General features: G+C 42.1%; 1 protein-coding gene across 1 annotated transcript; it reads left to right on the forward strand.

Annotated features, from left to right (window-relative positions):
- Positions 1-11,904: 11,904 nt before the first annotated feature.
- LOC127345657 (eukaryotic peptide chain release factor subunit 1-2) lies at positions 11,905-16,371 on the forward strand. The gene is made up of 3 exons (XM_051372145.2): positions 11,905-12,040; positions 14,404-15,858; positions 15,972-16,371. Exon 2 carries the CDS (start codon positions 14,433-14,435, stop codon positions 15,738-15,740), a length of 1,308 nt encoding a protein of 435 aa, XP_051228105.1. The 5' UTR covers positions 11,905-12,040; positions 14,404-14,432; the 3' UTR covers positions 15,741-15,858; positions 15,972-16,371.
- The last annotated feature ends 7,853 nt before the right edge of the window (positions 16,372-24,224 follow it).

Below are 24,224 nucleotides of genomic sequence, written 5' to 3' on the forward strand. Positions count from 1 at the left end.
TAGCAATTGATACGTCTCCGACGTATCGATAATTTCTTATGTTCCATGCCACATTATTGATGATATCTACATGTTTTATGCATACTTTACATCATATTTATGCATTTTCTGGAACTAACCTATTAACAAGATGCCGAAGAGCCGATTCTTGTTTTTGCTATTTTTGGTTTCAGAAATTCTAGTAAGGAAATATTCTCGGAATTGGACGAAATCAACGCCCAGGGGCCTATTTTCACACGAAGCTTCCAGAAGACCGGAGAGTCCACGAAGTGGGGCCACGAGGTGGCCAGGTGATAGGGCGGCGCGGCCCAAGCCCTGGCCGCGCCACCCTGTCTCCTAGGCCCCTCGTGTGGCCCCCTGACCTGCCCTTCCGCCAACAAATAGCCTTCGTCGCGAAACCCCCAATACCGAGAGCCACGATACGGAAAACCTTCCAGAGACGCCGCCGCCGCCAATCCCATCTCGGGGGATTCAGGAGATCGCCTCCGGCACCCTGCCGGAGAGGGGATTCATCTCCCGGAGGACTCTACACCGCCATGGTCGCCTCCAGAGTGATGAGTGAGTAGTTCACCCCTGGACTATGGGTCCATAGCAGTAGCTAGATGGTTGTCTTCTCCTCATTGGGCTTAATTGTCGGATCTTGTGAGCTGCCGAACATGATCAAGATCATCTATCTGTAATGCTATATGTTGTGTTTGTTGGGATCCGATGAATAGAGAATACCATGTTATGTTGATTATCAATTTATATCTATGTGTTGTTTATGATCTTGCATGCTCTCCGTTACTAGTAGATGCTCTGGCCAAGTTGATGCTTGTAACTCCAAGAGGGAGTATTTATGCTCGATAGTGGGTTCATGTCTCCGTGAATCTGGGGGAGTGATAGAAACCTCTAAGGTTATTGATGTGCTGTTGCCACTAGGGATAAAACATTGATGCTATGTCCGAGGATGTAGTTATTGATTACATTACGCGCAATACTTAATGCAATTGTCTGTTGTTAGCAACTTAATACTGGAGGGGGTTCGGATGATAACCTGAAGGTGGACTTTTTAGGCATAGATGCATGCTGGATAGCGGTCTATGTACTTTGTCGTAATGCCCAATTAAATCTCACTATACTCATCATAATATGTATGTGCATGGTCATGCCCTCTCTATTTGTCAATTGCCCAACTGTAATTTGTTCACCCAACATGCAATTTATCTTATGGGAGAGACACCACTAGTGAACTGTGGACCCCGGTCCATTCCTTATACTGAAATACAATCTACTGCAATTGTTCTACTGTTCTCTGCAAACAATCATCATCCACACTATACATTTAATCCTTTGTTACAGCAAGCCGGTGAGATTGACAACCTCACTGTTTCGTTGGGGCAAAGTACTTGGTTTGTGTTGTGCAGGTTCCACGTTGGCGCCGGAATCCCTGGTGTTGCGCCGCACTACATCTCGCCGCCATCAACCTTCAACGTGCTTCTTGGCTCCTACTGGTTCGATTAAACCTTGGTTTTATACTGAGGGAAAACTTGCCGCTGTACGCATCACACCTTCCTCTTGGGGTTCCCAACGGTCGCGTGCTGTACGCGTATCAAGACTGTTTTCTGGCGCCGTTGCCGGGGAGATCAAGACACGCTGCAAGGGGAGTCTCCACATCGCAATCTCTTTACTTTGTTTTTGTCTTGCTTTATTTTATTTACTACTTTGTTTGCTGCACTAAATTAAAACACAAAAAAAAATTAGTTGCTAGTTTTCCTTTATTTGCTATCTTGTTTGCTATATCAAAAACACAAAAAAATTAGTTACTTGCATTTACTTTATCTAGTTTGCTTTATTTACTATTGCTAAAATGGGTACTCCTTAAAATACTAAGTTGTGTGACTTCACAACCACAAATAATAATGATTTCTTATGCACACCTATTGCTCCACCTGCTACTACAGTAGAATTCTTTGAAATTAAACCTGCTTTACTAAATCTTGTTATGCGAGAGCAATTTTCTGGTGTTAGTTCTGATGATGCTGTTGCCCATCTCAATAATTTTGTTGAACTTTGTGAAATGCAAAAGTATAAAGATGTAGATGGTGACATTATAAAATTAAAATTGTTCCCTTTCTCATTAAGAGGAAGAGCTAAAGATTGGTTGCCATCTCTGCCTAAGAATAGTATTGATTCATGGACTAAATGCAAGGATGCTTTTATTGGTAGATATTATCCCCCTGCTAAAATTATATCTTTGAGGAGTAGCATAATGAATTTTAAACAATTGGATACTGAGCATGTTGCACAAGCATGGGAAAGAATGAAATCTTTGGTTAAAAATTGTCCAACCCATGGACTGACTACTTGGATGATCATCCAAACCTTTTATGCAGGACTGAATTTTTCTTCGCGGAACCTATTGGATTCAGCTGCTGGAGGTACCTTTATGTCCATCACTCTTGGCGAGGCAACAAAGCTTCTTGATAATATGATGATTAATTACTCTGAATGGCACACGGAAAGAGCTCCACAAGGTAAGAAGGTAAATTCTGTCGAAGAAACCTCTTCCTTGAGTGATAAGATTGATGCTATTATGTCTATGCTTGTGAATGGTAGGACTAATGTTGATCCTAATAATGTTCCGTTAGCTTCGTTGGCTGCTCAAAAAGAATATGTTGATGTGAATTTCATTAAGAATAACAATTACAGTAACTCTATGCCATATCCTGCTAATGGTAACTCTTATGGTAGATATGTTTCACCTAATGAAGAAAAGATGTTAGAAATTGAAAGATCCACTAAGAGCTTTATGCAATCCCAATATGAGCAAAATAAATTGTTTACTAAAACTATGAATGAACAATCTACCTTGTTGAAGAATATAGGAAATCAACTTGAAAATTTGAATATGGAGATCTCTGGGTTGCAAACTAAACTTACAAATGCTGAAAACCGAATCTCATACATGTCTGCGTCACAATCTTCTTTAATTAATAAAATGGCTGCTAAACCTGAGGATATTGATAATAAAATTGTTACTACAGCAAATGCCATCCAAGTTAGAATTAATGAGAATATAAGATTGATGGCCGAATTGCGTGCTAGGTGGGAAAGAGAAGAAAATGAAAAAGAAGATAATATAGCTAAAGTTTGGACTATTACCACCACTAGTAATGCTAATGCTACACATGTTGCTGCACCTCCTACTATTAATAATAAAAGAATTGGTGTTGGCAATGTTTCCACTTCAAATGCAAAGCGCGAAAAATTGCCTGAAACTGCTAAAACTGCTGAAACTGCCTGTGATAAAACTGCTGAAATTTTTTCCAACATATTGGGGATGATGATCCCATTGCGTTATATTATAATGGTTTAAATTTTGATGATTTCCACATCTCTGAAGTTATAAAGTTCTTACAAAAACTTGCTAAAAGTCCTAATGCTAGTGCTATAAATTTAGCTTTCACGAAACATATTACAAATGCTCTCATAAAAGCTAGAGAAGAGAAACTAGAACGCGAAGCTTCTATTCCTAGGAAGCTCGAGGATGGTTGGGAGCCCATCATTAAGATGAAGGTCGATGACTTTGATTGTAATGCTTTATGTGATCTTGGTGCAAGTATTTCTGTTATGCCTAAGAAAATTTATAATATGCTTAACTTGCCACCATTGAAAAATTGTTATTTGGATGTTAATCTTGCTGATCATTCTACAAAGAAACCTTTGGGGAAAGTTGATAATGTTCGCATTACCGTTAACAATAACCTTGTCCCCGTTGATTTTATTGTCTTGGATATTGAATGCAATGCATCTTGTCCCATTATATTGGGAAGACCTTTTCTTCGAACTGTTGGTGCTATCATTGATATGAAGGAAGGTAATATTAAAGATCAATTTCCTCTCAAGAAAGGTATGTAACACTTCCCTAGAAAGAGAATGAAGTTACCTTTTGATTCTATTATTAGAACAAATTATAATGTTGACACTTCGTCTCTTGATAATACTTGATACACACTTTCTGCGCCTAGCTGAAAGGCGTTAAAGAAAAGCGCTTATGGGAGACAACCCATGTTTTTACTACAGTACTTTTATTTTATTTTGTGTCTTGGAAGTTGTTTACTACTGTAGCAACCTCTCCTTATCTTAGTTTTGTGTTTTGTTGTGCCAAGTAAAGTCGTTGATAGTAAGGTTCATACTAGATTTGGATTACTGCGTAGAAACAGATTTCTTTGCTGTCACGAATCTGGGCAAAATTCTCTGTAGGTAACTCAGAAAATTATGGAAATTTACGTGAGTGATCCTCAGATATGTACGCAACTTTCATTCAATTTGAGCATTTTCATTTGAGCAAGTCTGGTGCCTCAATAAAATTCGTCTTTACGAACTGTTCTGTTTTGACAGATTCTGCCTTTTATTTCGCATTGCCTGTTTTGATATGTTCGATGGATTTTTCGATTCCATTGACTTTCAGTAGCTTTGTGCAATGTCCAGAAGTGTTAAGAATGATTATGTCACCTCTGAACATGTATATTTTGATTGTGCACTAACTCTCTAATGAGTTGTTTTGAGTTTGGTGTGGAGGAAGTTTTCAAGGATCAAGAGAGGGAGATGATACAACATGATCAAGGAGAGTGAAAGCTCTAAGCTTGGGGATGCCCCGGTGGTTCACCCCTGCATATATCAAGAAGACTCAAGCGTCTAAGCTTGGGGATGCCCAAGGCATCCCCTTCTTCATCGACAACATTATCAGGTTCCTCCCCTGAAACTATATTTTTATTCCGTCACATCTTATGTGCTTTGCTTGGAGCGTCGGTTTGTTTTTGTTTTTGTTTTGTTTGAATAAAATGGATCCTAGCATTCTTTGTGTGGGAGAGAGACACGCTCCGCTGTTGCATATGGACAAATATGTCCTTAGGCTTTACTCATAATATTCATGGCGAAGTTTCTTCTTCGTTAAATTGTTATATGGTTGGAATTGGAAAATGATACATGTAGTAAATTGCTAAAATGTCTTGGATAATGTGATACTTGGCAATTGTTGTGCTCATGTTTAAGCTCTTGCATCATATGCTTTGCACTTATTAATGAAGAAATACATAGAGCTTGCTAAAATTTGGTTTGCATATTTGGTCTCTCTAAGGTCTAGATAATTTCTAGTATTGAGTTTGAACAACAAGGAAGACGGTGTAGAGTCTTATAATGTTTACAATATGTCTTTTATGTGAGTTTTGCTGCACCAGTTCATCCTTGTGTTTGTTTCAAATAAACCTTGCTAGCCTAAACCTTGTATCGAGAGGGAATACTTCTCATGCATCCAAATACTTGAGCCAACCACTATGCCATTTGTGTCCACCATACCTACCTACTACATGGTATTTCTCCGCCATTCCAAAGTAAATTGCTTGAGTGCTACCTTTAAACAATTCAAAATTTATCACCTCTGATTTGTGTCAATGTTTTATAGCTCATGAGGAAGTATGTGGTGTTTATCTTTCAATCTTGTTGGGCAACTTTCACCAATGGACTAGTGGCTTCATCCACTTATCCAATAATTTTGCAAAAAGAGCTGGCAATGGGATTCCCAGTCCCAAATTAATTAATAAAAATAGACACTCCTCCATGGTATGTGATTGTTGGACGGCACCCGAAGGATTCGGTTAGCCATGGCTTGAGAAAGCAAAGGTGGGGAGGAGTGTCATCATAATAAAACTAAAATAAAAAGGCACTCCTTCATGGTATGAGATTGTTGGCAGGCACCCGAAGGATTCGGTTAGCCATGGTTTGTGAAAGAAAGGTTGGAAGGAGTGCCACACAAAAATAAAAATAAAATGGGAGCCGCTCTTTGAAGGTTTGTCTGGCAAGGGGGTTAGAGTGCCCACTACCATTCGTTGACAACAACAAACACCTCTCAAAAATTTTACTTTTATGATCTCTATATGTTTTCAAAATCAAAGCTCTAGCACAAATAAAGCAATCGATGCTTTCCTCTTTGAAGGACCTCTCTTTTACTTTTATTGTTGAGTCAGTTCACCTATCTCTCTCCACCTCAAGAAGCAAACACTTGTGTGAACTGTGCATTGATTCCTACATACTTGCATATTCACTTGTTATATTACTCTATGTTGACAAATATCCATGAGATATACATGTTATAAGTTGAAAGCAACCGCTGAAACTTAATCTTCTTTTGTGTTGCTTCAATACCTCTACTATGAATTATTGCTTTATGAGTTAACTCTTATGCAAGACTTATTGATGCTTGTCTTGAAGTACTATTCATGAAAAGTCTTTGCTATATGATTCAATTGTTTACTCATGTCATTTACATTGTTTTGATCGCTGCATTCACTACATATGTTTACAATAGTATGATCAAGGTTATGATGGCATGTCACTCCAGAAATTATCTTTGTTATCGTTTACCTGCTCGGGACGAGCAGAAACTAAGCTTGGGGATCCTGATACGTCTCCGACGTATCGATAATTTCTTATGTTCCATGCCACATTATTGATGATATCTACATGTTTTATGCATACTTTACATCATATTTATGCATTTTCTGGAACTAACCTATTAACAAGATGCCGAAGAGCCAGTTGCTGTTTTCTTCTTTTTTTTGGTTTCAGAAATCCTAGTAAGGAAATATTCTCGGAATTGGACGAAATCAACGCCCAGGGGCCTATTTTCACACGAAGCTTCCAGAAGACCGGAGAGTCAACGAAGTGGGGCCACGAGGTGGCCAGGTGATAGGGCGGCGCGGCCCAAGCCCTGGCCGCGCCACCCTGTCTCCTGGGCCCCTCGTGTGGCCCCCTGACCTGCCCTTCCGCCTACAAATAGCCTTCGTCGCGAAACCCCCAGTACCGAGAGCCACGATACGGAAAACCTTCTAGAGACGCCGCCGCCGCCAATCCCATCTCGGGGGATTCAGGAGATCGCCTCCGGCACCCTGCCGGAGAGGGGATTCATCTCCCGGAGGACTACACCGCCATGGTCGCCTCCGGAGTGATGAGTGAGTAGTTCACCCCTGGACTATGGGTCCATAGCCGTAGCTAGATGGTTGTCTTCTCCTCATTGCGCTTAATTGTCGAATCTTGTGAGCTGTCAAACATGATCAAGATCATCTATCTGTAATGCTATATGTTGTGTTTGTTGGGATCCGATGAATAGAGAATACCATGTTATGTTGATTATCAATTTATATCTATGTGTTGTTTATGATCTTGCATGCTCTCCGTTACTAGTAGATGCTCTGGCCAAGTTGATGCTTGTAACTCGAAGAGGGAGTATTTATGCTCGATAGTGGGTTCATGTCTCCGTGAATCTGGGGGAGTGACAGAAACCTCTAAGGTTATGGATGTGCTGTTGCCACTAGGGATAAAACATTGATGCTATGTCCGAGGATGTAGTTATCGATTACATTACACGCAATACTTAATGCAATTGTCTGTTGTTAGCAACTTAATACTGGAGGGGGTTCGGATGATAACCTGAAGGTGGACTTTTTAGGCATAGATGCATGCTGGATAGCGGTCTATGTACTTTGTCGTAATGCCCAATTAAATCTCACTATACTCATCATAATATGTATGTGCATGGTCATGCCCTCTCTATTTGTCAATTGCCCAACTGTAATTTGTTCACCCAGCATGCAATTTATCTTATGGGAGAGACACCACTAGTGAACTATGGACCCCGGTCCATTCTTTATACTGAAATACAATCTACTGCAATTGTTCTACTGTTCTCTGCAAACAATCATCATCCACACTATACATTTAATCCTTTGTTACAGCAAGCCGGTGAGATTGACAACCTCACTATTTCGTTGGGGCAAAGTACTTGGTTTGTGTTGTGCAGGTTCCACGTTGGCGCCGGAATCCCTGGTGTTGCGCCGCACTACATCTCGCCACCATCAACCTTCAACGTGCTTCTTGGCTCCTACTGGTTCGATTAAACCTTGGTTTCATACTGAGGGAAAACTTGCCGCTGTACGCATCACACCTTCCTCTTGGGGTTCCCAACAGTCGCGTGCTGTACGCGTATCAGCAATCTGAATAAAATATGGCAGCGAGTAAACATGCAACAAAACAGTAAACAAACGGAGATTCGATGCTTGGAAGCAAGGCCCAGGGATCCTGCTTTCACTAGTGGACACTCTCAACAATGATCACATAATAGGACTACTCTACACCCTCTTGTTGGATGATGAACACCACTAATTGTGTAGGATTACACGAACCCTCAATGCCGGAGTTAACAAGCTCCACAATATTCGATATTCATATTTAAATAACCTTAGAGTGCAAGATAGATCAACACAACCAAACCAAGTACTAACATAGCATGCACACTGTTACCATCACACTATGAAAGGAGGAATAGATCACATCAATACCATCATAGTAATAGTTAACTTCATAATCTACAAGAGATCACAATCATAGCATACGCCAAGTACTTCATGATGCACACACTGTCAACATTACATCATGGAGGAGGAATAGACTACTTTAATAACATCACTAGAGTAGCACATAGATGATATTCAACTAGATCACAAAGAGAGAGAGATGAACCACATAGCTACAGCGGAGCCCTCAGCCCCGGGGGTGAATTACTCCCTCCTCATCATGGAGACAGCGATGGCGGTGAAGATGGCGGTGGAGACGGCGGTGGAGATGACTCCGGGGGCAATTCCCCGTCTCGGCGGCGTGCCGGAACAGAGACTTCTGTCCCCCGAATTGGAGTTTCGCGATGGCGGCGGCTCTGGATGGTTTTCTCTGGTTTCGTCGAACTGGGTCGAGGATTTAGGTCAGGGACGACTAAATAGGCGAAGGGGCGGAGTCGGAGGGGCCACAGGGGGCCCACACACTAGGGGGGCCCCCATGGCTCCCCTCTGGCCCTTCTTCGGTGCTCTGGAAGCTTCCGGGAATTCTAAGATCTTCGGCGTTGATTTCGTCTGATTCCGAGAATATTTCCTTACTAGGATTTCTGAAACCAAAAACAGCAGAAAACAGCAACTGGCCCTTCGGCATCTCGTCAATAAGTTAGTTCCGGAAAACGCATAAAAACGATATAAAGTGTGCATAAAACATGTAGATATCATCAATAATGTGGCATGGAACATAAGAAATTATCGATACGTCGGAGACGTATCAAACACCACGACACTGTGTGGCACCCATGGGGTGCACAACTATTAGGGTGGAAAGGCCGTCCTATCTAGGCACAAAATAGTCCATATGCTTTGTGGTTGTTGTCCCGCACATCAGACTTGCATACGACAAAGTGCAAGATGTGTCGTCATTTGGAGTGTGTTGTTCGGCGTCATGCCGAGCTTGAAGTTGATGCGGTGTGTGATGATCACATGGCGCTTGCATGGATGTCGCGATAAGAACAACCAACAACATGGATGGAGATGGCAAGAATGACAATATTGGTTGTGGCGATGATGGTGAGAGGGGGTACTTAGTGAGTTGGAAAGGTAACGCCAACGATGGGAGCAGAAGCGGTGCATGTAGTAGGAGTAGATCCAGGAGTGTGTGGGGGGGGGGGGAGTGCAAGCAGGGATCATGTCATCGGAGACAAGAGAACGAGCATGAGAAAGAGTGCTCTAAGAGTTGTTCATAGCGGAAAGATCAAAGAATTGCTATACCGGCAGATACTATGCGCCTTTGCATGCCTTATATTGTTTCGGTACGATGCTTATGCATACACTTACATGACAAATATCGGGAGAGACACTGTTTTTACACCCTAAGTGCTTCGGCCTAGGGATTCTAACTCGGACAATTCGTTCACGTTCTACAACCTTTCCAGATTGGTCTGACTATTGTGGAGTGGACTCAAAAAATAGAAATGTCATTTCATCAGAAAGTGACATTGGAGCGACAAGCTGTACCACGGCCCGTGCTTTTGTGTAAAAGGGGTGAACTGTCTCACGATACTAGTACCAGAGTGTAGGGGTGCTCTTGGCACACCATCACAACGAAAAAGAGCTCCATAATCCCAATGCCTCACAAGCCCACAAAAGTTCGATAAGACATAACACACACTCACACAAAGAATTGACATCTCTTATTTTCTCCTTAGCAATTTCCGGCCTACACTTATATAGACTAAAAGATAGCACATGAGCAAGTGTTGAGGACCTACATACTACCGGTGCACTTGGGTACGTACACCTACCAACTGTCATCCGTGCCAACAATTTGAGTAGCTAGAATTAAAATGTAGACGAAACCATCCAAATTGCATACAAAGATTTCATAACTGATGCATGCAAGATTTCATAACCACCGCATCCATTAAATGTTCATCAACATCGGTGACCACATAACTAACGATTGAGGTAGTCGCTTTTGTCATTTCTTTTCCTCAATAACATACACCCCGATAATAAAACTCCATATCACCAATTCCTTAGCCCAAACAGTGAAGAAAAACTAAAGTAGAAGTCCTAAAATGATTGTACCATATCCCACTAAGTTGACTATGTGACGTCATCGATAACCGTAGGTCATGCGAGAAAACACCGACAAGTACAGAAGAATTTACATGCGCAACAACACAAACGTAATAAATAGTATCCCTTGTCGTTCTAGAATCAGATAAATCGTCTTGGGATGAAGCCACGGACCCTCATAGGAGAAGATGTAGAAATCCTCATTTAAAGGATCCAAGTAACCTTTTCTGGCAGCTTGGAAATTGTGATTCATCGAACTCATGACCCTAGTTCTAGAGTGTGTTTTCAAAAAACAAACAGATGCCACCATTAGCGCCACTACTGGGCCAACACCAAGTATTATATTGATGATGTGATCGAACTGTTGTAGCGAGAAAGATAGCCAATGAACTTAGATTAAGAATTCACACATGAGGAGATTTGACCTGGCATAGCTAAACACTAGCGTAAAAGGACTTGATATTATACCGATCATGCTTTTGTTCGGATAGGTCCATAGCCTAAAGAAGCGGTATAGTCATAGAAATATTAGTGGATCGGTCAACCAACAAAATCACCAAAAGGATATATTATTTCATAGACTAAGTTAACATTTTTGGGATGACAATTTTATCCATGGGTATGTGCAAATGCGGGTACGTGGCATGTATTTTCCGCTTAAAAAGAAGTAAATTTATGTTATGTTGAAAAAAATAAAACATGGTTGTCAAATTTTGTTGTTGTTCCTTGTACTTAATTTTGTGTAGAGTTTGCCTGTTATGATACTTGCTTTCACATCACACTAAACTTGTGTTTATGATCATTGCGCTAGGAGATTGGTAACGTGAGTCGGTTGGTTGTGAACTAACTGGTACATGTGTAATTGTAGATAGAATTTTTTGTAATGTGATGAAGATGATGGATACCATTTTTGTAGAATATACAAGAGTTATGCATATCATATTTCATGGAAGGAAGGACAAACGAGGGCCGATTCAATGCCTTTCGGCGGAGCAAAGCTTGAACGTGCCGCACCGGACCGTCAACATCCAACTCATAAAAACCCACGATTCACACACTTCAAAAAGAGAAGTATTTGGTAGAATGTTGTTTATGTACTACCTGATTTAGACAACACACAAATATGCGTGTCAACTTGGCAACCACGGCACCACAATAATGTTTGCTTTTATTACCATGTCAAGGAAAGAAAAGGATTTCTCCTTGCGGGTCAATCCAGCTGGCGGGCCTTCCACGCGTCAGACGCACGCAGTCGTCCGTTTCCAACACAAAAAGTAAAGGAATTATTTTTCGAAACATTGGTGAAGCCAGGCTGTTCCAAGGAAAGCACCGCTCCGCCCCACCGTCCGATCCCGATCGTGCGGCTGCGGCGGCCCGGCCGGCGCCTTCAAGGAGTGTTGTGGTGGCATCGGCGCAGAGTTCGGAGCCACCGGGTGTTCTCCACCGCCGAGTCCATATAAAGCCGCCGGCCCCAGATTTTTTCCTCCCCGGATTGATTCGAACCTGCCACCGCCCCACCCGAGATTTCTCTCTCTCTGCGCCGGAGACAGCCAAACCCTAGCGCCGCCGCCTCCTGCCGCCGGCCTGCGAAGGTAACGCCGCCGCCCCGTCCCCGCGATTGTTGCTTGTTTCCTGTTCCGTTCTAGCTCGATTATGATCTGAATGCCCCCTCGATCGATTGCGGCAAGCGTTCCTGTCGTTGCTCGGTGTTCGTATTGCCTTTTTAGGAATTTTTTTTTAGTGGATGTCTGATCGGGTTTTTGTGGAGAGGATAGCGGTGCGTCTGGGCCGATCCGCCGCCGGTGCAGGGGAGCGCGGCGCCGGTTCCGTCGGGCGAAACCCCAGGGGCATTTGTTCTTTAAAAAAAAAAATTGGGAATCGATCTCGCGCGTGTAGGAATAGGCGCATGCGTTGCTCTGATCGAGGTCGATTTCGCTGGGAGGTCTCGGCTTGTCAGTAGTAATTTGTCGATTAGAGGCATGAAAGGTGATGGATATGGTGTGCAATTTGTTTCGCAAGACTCTTGTTTGAAGCTTTGGCCTTAATTATGGTGTAACCCCTCTGACGCACCCCTGGAGTTAGTTCGGTGAAAATTATGTCCTAATTCTGTGGCGCCTCTGTAGTTTTTATCGGTTGCTGCTTATACTTTTACATTTGGCGGTCCTGCATTTGTCCTTGCATGTGTTGAATTGGAGAATTTTACATGTCAGAATTTTCGGACTTCTGGTAGGCTCTGTTTTTTTGCCGTATAATATGCCAGGATCTGCTACTGAACAGTAAAACTGTTGCCTTCAACAGTAAAAACTGCATGCATCGTTTCTTTCTAGTATTCTTGGCCACTGATCTTGTATGGATAATTAGTGATAATGTTATTTCGTTTGTCTGCTATAGTTAGAGATACTGTGACTAGTTTTGTATTTGAGGGCTGGGTCCCAAGGATCTTAGCATCCTCAACTCTGCTGCACTGTTTAACTGGTCCTGCATTTGTATATTAATAACTGGACCTTGTGCATATACTCGTAAATCAAAGTTGACAGGCAAGCATTTAGGGTCTTCTTTTTGGCTGTGGTTGTTTGTCCTCAAGTATGTCAGGGTCTGCTCTTCAAAAAATATATAATTTTACCTTGCAACAGTGAAATAGGAAGCATTTGATTTTAATACTCTTTCCCTCTGAACTTACATGGTGATGAGTACTTACCAATTACCATATAAACACTGTTGGTCTGTTCTATTTGTTGAAAAGATCTTGTATTAAGATTCTTTGTAATTGTTTCATTGGTCTGAAGCTTGTTAAATGTTTATCAATTTTTTCACACTTCTCTTTTATTACTATGTATATGTATACTCCATGATAACTATTGTTTTGACATTGTGACAAATCATATCTGCCATCATGTGTCCATTAAATAGATCAGCATTTACACTTCCATTTCCTGATAAGGACAGTCTATAATACTTCTTTTACAAATATCCTATTTTTACGATGTTTCGATTTAACCCCACTATGCTCGTGGAATAATATACACATTCTTCTAAACAGCTCATGTTATTTTTCTGTGCTTGGATGTGCAAATTTATTTCTTCATGTTGTCGTGCCTCTGGTATTTAGAGGTTACTGCTAATAGTTTTGTATCCGAAGTCTGGGTCCCACGGATCTTAGTATCATCAACCAAGTGTACATGCCAGAATTTACCTTCTTTTAGCTAGTTTTCGTTTGTCCTAAAATAATTCAGGGTCTGCTCTTAAAAAGATTATTTTACCTTCAACAGTGAAACTGGATTCGTTCTTTTATTTGTTTTAGAGGTTACAGTTAATAGTTTGCAGTTGAGTGTTGGGTCCCAATGATCTTAGGATCATCTCCTCTGCTGCACTGTTCAAGTGTTCGTGCGTCTGTACATACATGCGATAATCCAAGTTCACATAAGTCTTTTTTTAGGCTGTGGTTGTTTGTCCTATAATATATTAGGATCTGCTCTTAATAAAATATCATTTTACCTTCAAAAGGAAGACTGGATGCATCTTTTTTTCTAGTATTATTGGCCTTTGATCTTGTATATGGTGATAATTAGTGTTTGTAAACTCTGTTTGCTCTGTGCTCTGTTTGTTGAAATAGATTTTGTATTGAGTGCCTTTGTAACTGTTGTCTCTGGCCTGGTGCTTCTTAATCTTTATCAAATTTGCCACAATTATCTGTGATTATGCAGGCTATGTATGTACTCATCATGATAAATGTTGTTTTTTTATCTGCCACCCTGTATACATTAACTAGTTCAGCATTTGGAGTTCTCTTTCCTGTCAATGACTGCATGTCTATAATCCTTCTTTTCTAGAATAAAAGTTGCAGTTCCTCTTTATGATTTAATCCCATTTCTGCTCCTGGAATAACATGTTTTCTTCTAGGCAGCTCCTATTAGCATTTTTATTTATGACTAACTCTGAATGTTCTAACTTGTAGGTGAAGGCAGAGGTGGGAACACAACCAAGATGGCTGACGGTCAAGAGAACGACAAGAACATTGAGATCTGGAAAGTCAAGAAGCTCATCAAAGCACTTGATGCTGCCCGTGGGAATGGGACAAGTATGATATCACTGATCATGCCGCCCCGTGATCAAGTCTCTCGGGTCACTAAGATGTTGGGTGATGAGTATGGAACTGCCTCAAACATCAAGAGCAGGGTCAACAGGCAGTCTGTCTTGGCTGCGATTACCTCTGCTCAGCAAAGGTTGAAGCTATACAATCGAGTTCCCCCCAATGGATTAGTGCTCTACACTGGAACCATTGTGACCGACGAGGGCAAAGAAAAGAAAGTCACCTTTGACTTTGAGCCATTCAGGCCAATTAATGCCTCCTTGTATCTCTGTGACAACAAGTTCCACACTGAGGCATTGAATGAGCTGCTTGAGTCTGATGATAAGTTTGGCTTCATTGTCATGGATGGTAATGGAACACTTTTTGGAACACTGAGTGGCAATACCAGGGAGGTTCTTCACAAGTTCACTGTTGATCTCCCAAAGAAGCATGGACGAGGAGGGCAATCAGCACTTCGCTTTGCCCGCCTGCGCATGGAGAAACGCCACAACTACGTGCGAAAGACAGCTGAGCTCGCTACACAATTCTTCATCAATCCTTCCACTAGCCAGCCAAATGTTTCTGGGCTCATTCTAGCTGGTTCTGCTGACTTCAAGACTGAATTGGGTCAATCTGACATGTTTGATCAGCGCTTGGCAACCAAGATACTCAATGTGGTTGATGTCTCTTATGGTGGAGAGAATGGCTTCAACCAGGCCATTGAGTTGTCTGCTGAAGTGCTTTCCAATGTCAAGTTCATCCAAGAAAAGAAGTTGATCGGGAAGTACTTTGAGGAGATAAGCCAAGACACCGGGAAGTATGTTTTTGGTGTGGATGACACAATGGCTGCCCTTGAAATGGGTGCAGTCGAGACACTGATTGTGTGGGAAAATCTGGATATCAATCGATATAGCTTGAAGAATTCTGCCACAGGGGAAACAATTGTGAAGCACTTCAACAAGGCACAGGAGGCAGATCAGGGCAACTTCAAAGACAAGGCAACATCTGCAGAGCTGGAGGTGGTTGACAAGACCTTGCTCCTGGAGTGGTTTGCTGAAAACTACCGGCAGTTTGGCTGCACGCTGGAGTTTATTACGAACAAGTCACAGGAGGGATCTCAGTTCTGCAGGGGCTTTGGTGGGATAGGAGGAATCCTTCGCTACCAGGTTGAGGTGAATGCTTACGAGGACGCGTCTGATGAGGAGTATGATGAAGACTTTTAGCAATCAATTGAAACCCCAGTGAATCCGGTCCGGGAGGAGCCTGTGCTGGCCTGGAACCGGAACGCGCCGCGGCATGACGCCGAGGCATCCACAAGCTCATCGAGGAAAACTACTTAAGGTTTGTAGCATTTCTTTTTTGAAGATTGGTTTGTAGCAATTTGTGCCAGCTCTTGTAAACAAATATATATCAATGTTCCTTTTCTGATGTTCAATTCTATTTTCTGACTTTAGGGGGATGAAGAGAAGACTTGAGGACGGGGGGTGATCACCATGATCATCATGTTGATGAAGCAAGCTGCGGCATAAGTTAATTCTTCTCGGTGATTGGGAGAGAGGCTGCATTTCTGATCTCTGTCAGAAGACTATCCTATTTAGTACCGTCATTACTAGTAATAATCATAGCTATATCCTATAAAGGAGCCTCTTATAGTACTTGTGCGAGCTAAGCTGTCATTCGTACTTATGTGAGTCTTGAACCAGTCTGTGGGTTAGTGTTGCTGTGGCCTATGGCTGCAGCTATCCTTTATTATTCTGAACCGAAGTTGTGATAGTACTTGAACGTGCTGGTAGACGCAACTGTGTCAGTGCGCCACCATATTTGAAATAAATCTGTGTTCAGTCTACATTAAAATCTGCCATAGCAGTATTCCTGCACATTTGGCTTTGCATTCGCAATATTCCCGCTGATTTTTAACTCTTGCTGAGTTGCTGAGTTGGTCCGGAGGTATGAAGCGCAGTTGGGAAGCAAATTTGGTGCACATGAGCAGCAGTGCTCTCAGTTTTTAAAATATTTAAAAACTGTATTTCTGCGTTTCAAAAAATTATCACATTTATTTCATGAATACATACACATGTTCTGAATATTCATGCAAAACAAATTTGTGGCTACGTATAGAGGTATATATTTGTCAGAAATTTGTCTTTTTTGTATAGCTTAAAATATAACATATTTTTCTCCAAATTTTTTACCGTACCTTCAGAATGTTTATATGTATGTGGGAATTTAATTTCATATTTTTTCAAATCCAAAAATATGATTTTTAGAAATCAGGAGCACTGGTGCTCATGTGCCAAATACACTTTTCGGCGCAGTTGCACTTATTAGACGATAGGTTTCGGCTTTCATTTTTTGATCCATCAGAGTTGTTAATATGGACAACAAGAGTTAGAATTAAGTCCAAAGAGAAAAGGAAGCACTTTTCTTTCTCCCACGCAAGCGCAGCAGCCGCTTTAACCCTAGCCGCTTCGAGTTCATCCTTCTCCATAGATCGGGTTTCCCACTTCCCGATCTATGAAGTTTTCAATAAAAATATTATTCTCATTAGATTATGTTAGGATTCTGGTAGCTGCCTTCTTGTTGGTTTCTCCTCAATGGAGATGCCATCGTCTGTAATAAGTGATCTTCGACCTTTAGGTCGGCGACGAGATCTTCTTCCCGATATCAATGGTGATGTTGAACGATTACAATTTTCTAGGTATGGGCCTTCGGATCTTGCTTTGCCAGATCGATTTTGGATCTTTTGTCGTTGTTGCCGCGAGGAGGATTATCCTCGCAAGTTTTGTCCCGGCTGCTACGTCCTCGACAATGGTGATTCGTACTCTCGACTCTCCATCGATGACGACAAAGTTAGTCGGTTGTTATTCCCTGACATGCTGGTGTTGGTACTCTTGCTGATGTTGAATGACTGCTTTAATAGTTGCGTGCGTGCACGCAACCTTGGCATTGCGGCTCAAAAAATTATACTCCAGGAGAACTTTCATCGGTATTTACAAGATTGTGTTCTCGAAGAAGAAAGAATTTGAAGACCTCGAACATTTGTTACTATCTTTTAGACTTTATTTTGTATTCGTTGGAGTCTGTTCATGTATCTCTACCATGTACTGTTTGTTACTATGAATATGTGTGGTATTGATTGTCAAAAAAATATGGATAACATAAGTTTTTTTTGGCACACCACAAATCCATATATGCCGGTAAAACTCTAATATACGACTCACTAGTTGAGTGCCCGTGCGTTGCTACGGTTTAAAAAGAATTCAGCATATGCAGATATGATGTATTTAAAAATTCATGTGTATAAAAAAGAATATAGCTCTTCCACAAAAGAAAATAGCTACAATGGTATTCCTACTTGTAGTGGTCATCAATACCTCCTGCAAAATGTTGGTCTTTAAAGACATGGTTCTACTTCTACACAATTCTACTACTGCACGAAATCGAAGCGGCACATCGACGCCATCCAGCGGATCTGGCAGGAGCGGACTTAGAGAATTAAGCAAATACTTAGCGTTAATCGGGAGCAACTGTGCTCGTGCGCCAGGACCTCCTCCCTAGCGCCGCCACTCGCAACTCCCAATCGCCCCACGACCCTCACAACCACGCGGGGTCAGAGCTCGGGGCGGCCACCCTTGCCTCCTTGTACCTCCGCTCGCCGGCGGTAGGTCGCGGCGACCCCCGCATCACCGACGGGCTCGCCCGTGCTCCTTGATTTGGGAAAAATCGGGCGCGCCGGCATCCGGAGGCGGCGCGAGAAGGCGGAGGAAGCCGGGGCGGCGGCGGCGCGGTCGAGCGACATCACTGCCGCCGCCGCCGAAGAGGCCGCCGTCCGTCCTCGACCAGCCACCATCCTCATCTACATCTGTGAGTCTCCGTCCGGCCTCGCTCGAGCCCCGCCGTCTCGGCTAGGTCCAGGTGATCCCCCTGTCGAGGTGTTGCTGGCTGAACTGACCTCCGCCTCCCGCGCGCCTCCAAGGGCCGCGCCCGCGACACCAGTTCGCCGCCGAAGAGGCCGCCTAGGCTGTCGCCGCGCCGATGATTGGGAGAGAGAGAGGTGAGCAGCTGCACAACGCGTTGGCTCTGTTCAAGTTGGGGAAAGTATAGCTGGAAGACAAGCGGGATTGCTTTCACACGCGACCACACGCGGTTCCCCCAGCTTAACGTTTTTCTGGACGGCATTAGACACGTGTTGAATAGCCACCGCATGCTCACGTATACACCCGGTCACCAGGCTTCATCCGTTGTTCTTTATATACATGTACTATTTTCAACAACAGTTGATTAGATGCAATTGCTAATTTTCCTTTCAAAATATACTCCCTCCGATTCTTAGATATAAGCCATATAGTATCTGGCACGAAAATTAAAGAACACATATTGAGAAAAAATTAAACCATAGTTGGGTGGGATTAACCCTAGACAATTAACATGACCTAATAAAAAACTTTGCATAAGATAAGAACACGTAATCAAATCCCTAAAAAATTCTCCATACAAGTGGTGCAACGAATACACCTAATATTCAGTTTTTTTTTCTCAAAAACTATATGGCTTATATCTAGAAACAGATTGAGTAGTACTCTGAATTAAAAAAGAAAGTCATTTTTCTTAAAGTCATCATATGGATTCTGCCTCCGTTGTTCTTATTCATTTTACATGCAAGAACACAACAAATTTTGAAAATTTTGGTGTCTTCAATAGCTCATTGTATCATATAGCAGCTGAAGCTAAAGTCTATTTGACACCTGCACAATAAATTAAAGATCATTATTATATCTTAGTTCTTAATTCTCAATGGCTGTCACAACATTATTTCACAAGGTTAAAAATTAACTAACTGCATATATTTTGGTGCATGATTGCCAATTATGTTAGCCTGAGTTATGGAAGTCTATCGGTATAATGGCTACATGTAAGAGAGAACTGCAAAGTATGCTTCAATGCTTCATTTTAAAATGTGAATAACTTAATGAATACATCTTCATGGCGAGGTAAGGATGGTCAATTACTCTTGCAGGTTCTGAATACACCCACTCCATGCCTTCTTTCAGGCAGTAAAAGTTGGTGAATTAAGGCAATGACAAGTCTCCATGGTGAAAGAAATATATAATAAGAAAATAAGAGCTTACGCTAAGACGTGTCTCCTGGCGAGCACGGGGTATATTCTCTAGAACTATTTATCCTTCATGTGGTGTGGGCATAGACCATACCAGATCTTATGTAGTAAGCCAAGGTAGGAAATACAAATCACAGTTCAGAGCATCACCCCGGGAAAAAGTGGCCAAAGAATAAGATCCGCACGAGACCTACCTTGGCCCCGGCGATCAAAAGAACGGTGTGCCGCTGCTGTCACTCCGGGAGCTTGCCCGCTGCCTCCACAGAGCCATATGCGAACACAGCGTACCACCACCATCGTCTGTGATCAAGGGAGTGGAGGACTGGAGAAATTTCTTAGTAGACGAAGGAATTATGTGTGGAGCTAGCGTCGGGAGGAAGTTTAAGGAGTTGTGTCATCACGACGAGCTCCTCAATCCTCACCTTTTTGGCCGCGGCGGACAGTTTGCTCTGGCTGGGCCCGCCACTTCCATTTCTTCGGAGGTCATGTCCTTCAAATCTCGAGGTCATCTGTTGTTGTGCCTGGAAGGAGCGGACATGACCGATGAGGCATTCCACCATCATCTCGGACATCGATCTACCAAATTCAGAGCATCATCTAACACATGTAACCGTGGAAGCGGACTACACGGCCTGCCTCCTTAGTGTGCGACAGACGTGCACCTGCCTAGCACGCTCTGCTGAACTGCATGAACCTGCAAAATAGATGACCAGACAAATCAACTGAGGTACAATGTATATGTATTTCACTAATCATCTATTACTATCACTCAAAATGTTTCAGTTATACTCCCTCCGTTGTAAAATAAATATCTATCTCGGTAAAACTTAGATAATTATTTTAGGATGGAGGCAATACATACGACTTACCCACAGGGATGGAAATTCTCAAATCGGGGAGGTTTCCACTCCAGGAATCCTCCTACTCTTCTCGTCATGTCCTCCTCTTTAGAGTTGCTGGTCAGTAGCGTATGTTTTTCCCTGAAACCGTGAAGCCACTCAGCAAACAAAGTAACAAGCTCATGCTTTCCTTGTATGGTACAGCTAAAATTTAACAGAACAAACTATCATTGCACGGTTCCTCAAATGAGATAATCCCATGCCCAATTTTGTTAAAGCTATCCTTGGACACACATCTCAAAAATAAGAATGGAATTTAGATACATGCGACATACCGCGATCAAAAGCAAGGAATCCAAAATTCAAGCCAGCAGACCTGTGATCTGCCTAGAGAAGTTGTTTCTGTCCCTGCATGTTGTTTACCCAACTCCATTTGCTGATTCGTGTGCAGCCACAAAATATTTCTCAAGTAGCTACCGATGAGATACAAAAAAAAATGTTCATATTAGCATGTCCTTTAAATCGTGCTCCAAATTTGCTACACAAAGTGAGGACGTACTACAGAATATAACAGAGGTAAAAATTGTAGGAGTGCCTTGGTAAGCTATTCAACTGTGCTCCTCGTTTATCAACTATTGGATATAATAATTGGGTAAAAGTTTAAACACAGTCCAATCAATAACGAGAGAAAAAAAAGAGAAAAGAAAACGACCTACTAAATGCTCATTGTGAACAATTGATCTTTCTCGAAGCTACTAATCATGAATAACTCAGTCTGTCAATTACAGTTACAAAAGCGTTAGCTGTTGTACGTAAAGAAACATAGCAAGGCAAAGGGCGAGGTTATATCCAGCCGGCCGCTTGTTATGCTGAAAATCCCTCGGATCAATCTATATGTTGCCCAACCTCTTGATTGTTCGATCGTGAACGATTAGATATGTAGGATATGTGTGTTGATCTTCCGGTCTGGTGGGGTTGTGGTGTGTGAGCAGATCCCAAAGACGAGCTTCGGGCTGTCTTTCGATGAGGTAGTCGACGTTGATGAGCAGGATACGAACCGAGTTGGATTCTTGATGAGCACATGGACAACGAGGTCGGCGTGGTCGAGGCCGACAAGCCGATCTGCGGGACGTCGATCCTCAAGATGTCGCGTTGCTCCTTCTCGACGTTGTTGGTGCCGCGCTCGGCCTCCTTGATGGGTTTTCCTATGAAGACATAGCGTGGGAGCAAAAGATAAATGGATCGTGCGAGTGGCGGCAGCGTGACACATTGAATCAAGATCGGCACTGCAATCCAGGGTATATGAAACAGCAGGGTAGGAGGACAAGCAGTCGGATGACATTGGGACAACTGAGATTTGCATAGACTGAGTCACTGAGATTTGATTTGATTTGATTTGATTTGATTTAATTTGATTGTAAAGTGGATAATATTTTTGGCAATAAAGATATGCCTTGATGGCCCTGCTTATTAGCGCTATATATAGAGTCCGACGATTGGCAATACTTTAATATGTTAACGATGGAAATTTTGGCAAGTACTCTATTTCTGGTGCCTTCATTGGGTTGCCAATAATAAGGGAATAGTGGCTCACGGGAAAATCAATCAATGGTCCGATATTGAGCGGAGATAGGAAGAATAGATTAGACGGTCTGGATGCTTTTAATGACGAGCATCAAACACGTTGAGTGTCAAATGACCAACTCCAATATAATAGTATAGATTTTTGTTGGGTTGTGAGGTCATGAGATTCAGGGTCTGATAATTTGACCATTTCTTTGTTACATGTGTTGGACCCACAACTGGATGTAAGGCAGTAAGGAGAGGTAAAAAGACAATTATAGCAACTGGGTGTAAGGCAGTAAACCCTCGTTGGCCATACAATTATAGCAACACAAATAAAAATATGCTTATATTTTATCAAATCAGAATCCTTGTCTCCTATGTGTTACACTTCAGAGCCAAAATTTGAAAAAGAAATCACAAACAACCATGATTCAAGGATTGTCAGTTTTCTTTTTTTCGTGCATAACTCTTCCAATATCGGTTGGTCGCTGCCTAAATGATATGCAGTTTGTTGCGAAAACGCAGACCAACTATAAGTACAGACTAGAATAGGCACAATGCTTTCTCTACACATAGTGGCAACCTTCACAATAGCTCTACCGTCTCCTCTGTTATGACTTGCTGGTCTTATTAGCTAATTGCATCAAATAGGTGTTAGTAACATAACCAGATCAAAGAGATGCTTAGAGAAGAACATACTGGTAGATATGAGAGCACATTGGAACGTGAGACATCAGAAACACTGGTAGAACCAACTTTCTTGGCGGCCCTGGGTGAGAATTAGCTGCTCGATCTGAACCGTGAACCGTGCTTAATTCTAGTCAGATGATGTTCTAGATGATGACCCAACAGAGCCAATCGCGCTATGGACACCAAAAGACGTTCCAGCCTAGTTTAAAAGTATACTCAAATATATCCTAGTATAACTCTCAAAAACTGATAATTATCGGCAAACAACTATCAGTCTTTGAACTTGGTTGTTAAGTTTGTGGGTCAGTGATGCTGTTATCCTTTACTCTTGAAATTGTTATTGCTACATTTGACTGTAATATCAAATTGATGCAACTCTGTCAGGTCATCTTGGTTGAAGTAGATAAATGTATTCTATATACCTATTGTTTATCTACCATAGAAATTCCTTTCATTTTGTCTTGTATTTGCTTTCCCAGGGTGTATGCTTTTTCTAGGAGCAGTATATTATCCTACGACTACCCTTAGCGCTTTGTCACTACCCCCTTAGTAAAATCACCACACTTTTAACCGGTCGGAGGGAGTACATAATATAAAACATATTTTCGAAATCATTCATTCTAGCAATTGTTAATTACGTTTTACTTGTGTTTAGGGAACTGAGCTCTAGCTCAATGGCAAGGCAAGCGAGACAATCATTCATTCTAGCAATTGTTAATTATGTTTTACATGAATCTCCTCTTACATGCATTTTTTTTTCAGGTTCTTGCATGCATATTCAATAGAATAGATTTGTCATCTCACACTACTTTGACGTGTTGGTGGCACTGGCACTAGAATATTGTGACAAATAGATGGTAGCAACAGAAACCCATATCAATCAGAGGGTGAGGGGAAAATGGTAAAGACAAGAGAGCACATGGAAATAGGAGACACCGGGAGCATTCGGGGCACTAGCGTTTCGCCTTACACAGAACGAGACTAGGCATCTTGATCTTTGCTAGCGCGGGTGGTTGGAGCACTAGTACAGATCGCACTGTTTAAGCCCACCAAATCGTACACTATGAATCTGATCACGTCATGTTCATCAAAATTATTTCAGGTAATACCATGGATGACCTAGAGAATTGATGGACCCAGCCTATCAGGCCGACCCTGTCACACACACACTCACCTAACACACTGAAGACTGAAGTCAATCAGAGTTGCAAAACAGTAGTCAGAGATAAGAATCACTGCAAAGGCTTGTGTTGACCATCTCCATTTCCAGATATTTACAACGTACAAAGAAAGCAAGCGACACAGGCTCCTATCATCCAACCTCTCCTCGCTATAAAAAAACGAATGAAATGTATCCTAAAAAATTGCACTTATCTATCACATGGCAATGTACAGATCGGACGACAGTAATTTTGTCCAGTTTTTTCACATACACAATTGTGTGGACATGGGCGGAAGGACACAGATGTACAGATACATCCATTATTTTTGGTAGT

Source organism: Lolium perenne, chromosome 3 (genome assembly GCF_019359855.2).
Source record: "Lolium perenne isolate Kyuss_39 chromosome 3, Kyuss_2.0, whole genome shotgun sequence".
Classification (NCBI taxonomy): domain Eukaryota; kingdom Viridiplantae; phylum Streptophyta; class Magnoliopsida; order Poales; family Poaceae; genus Lolium; species Lolium perenne.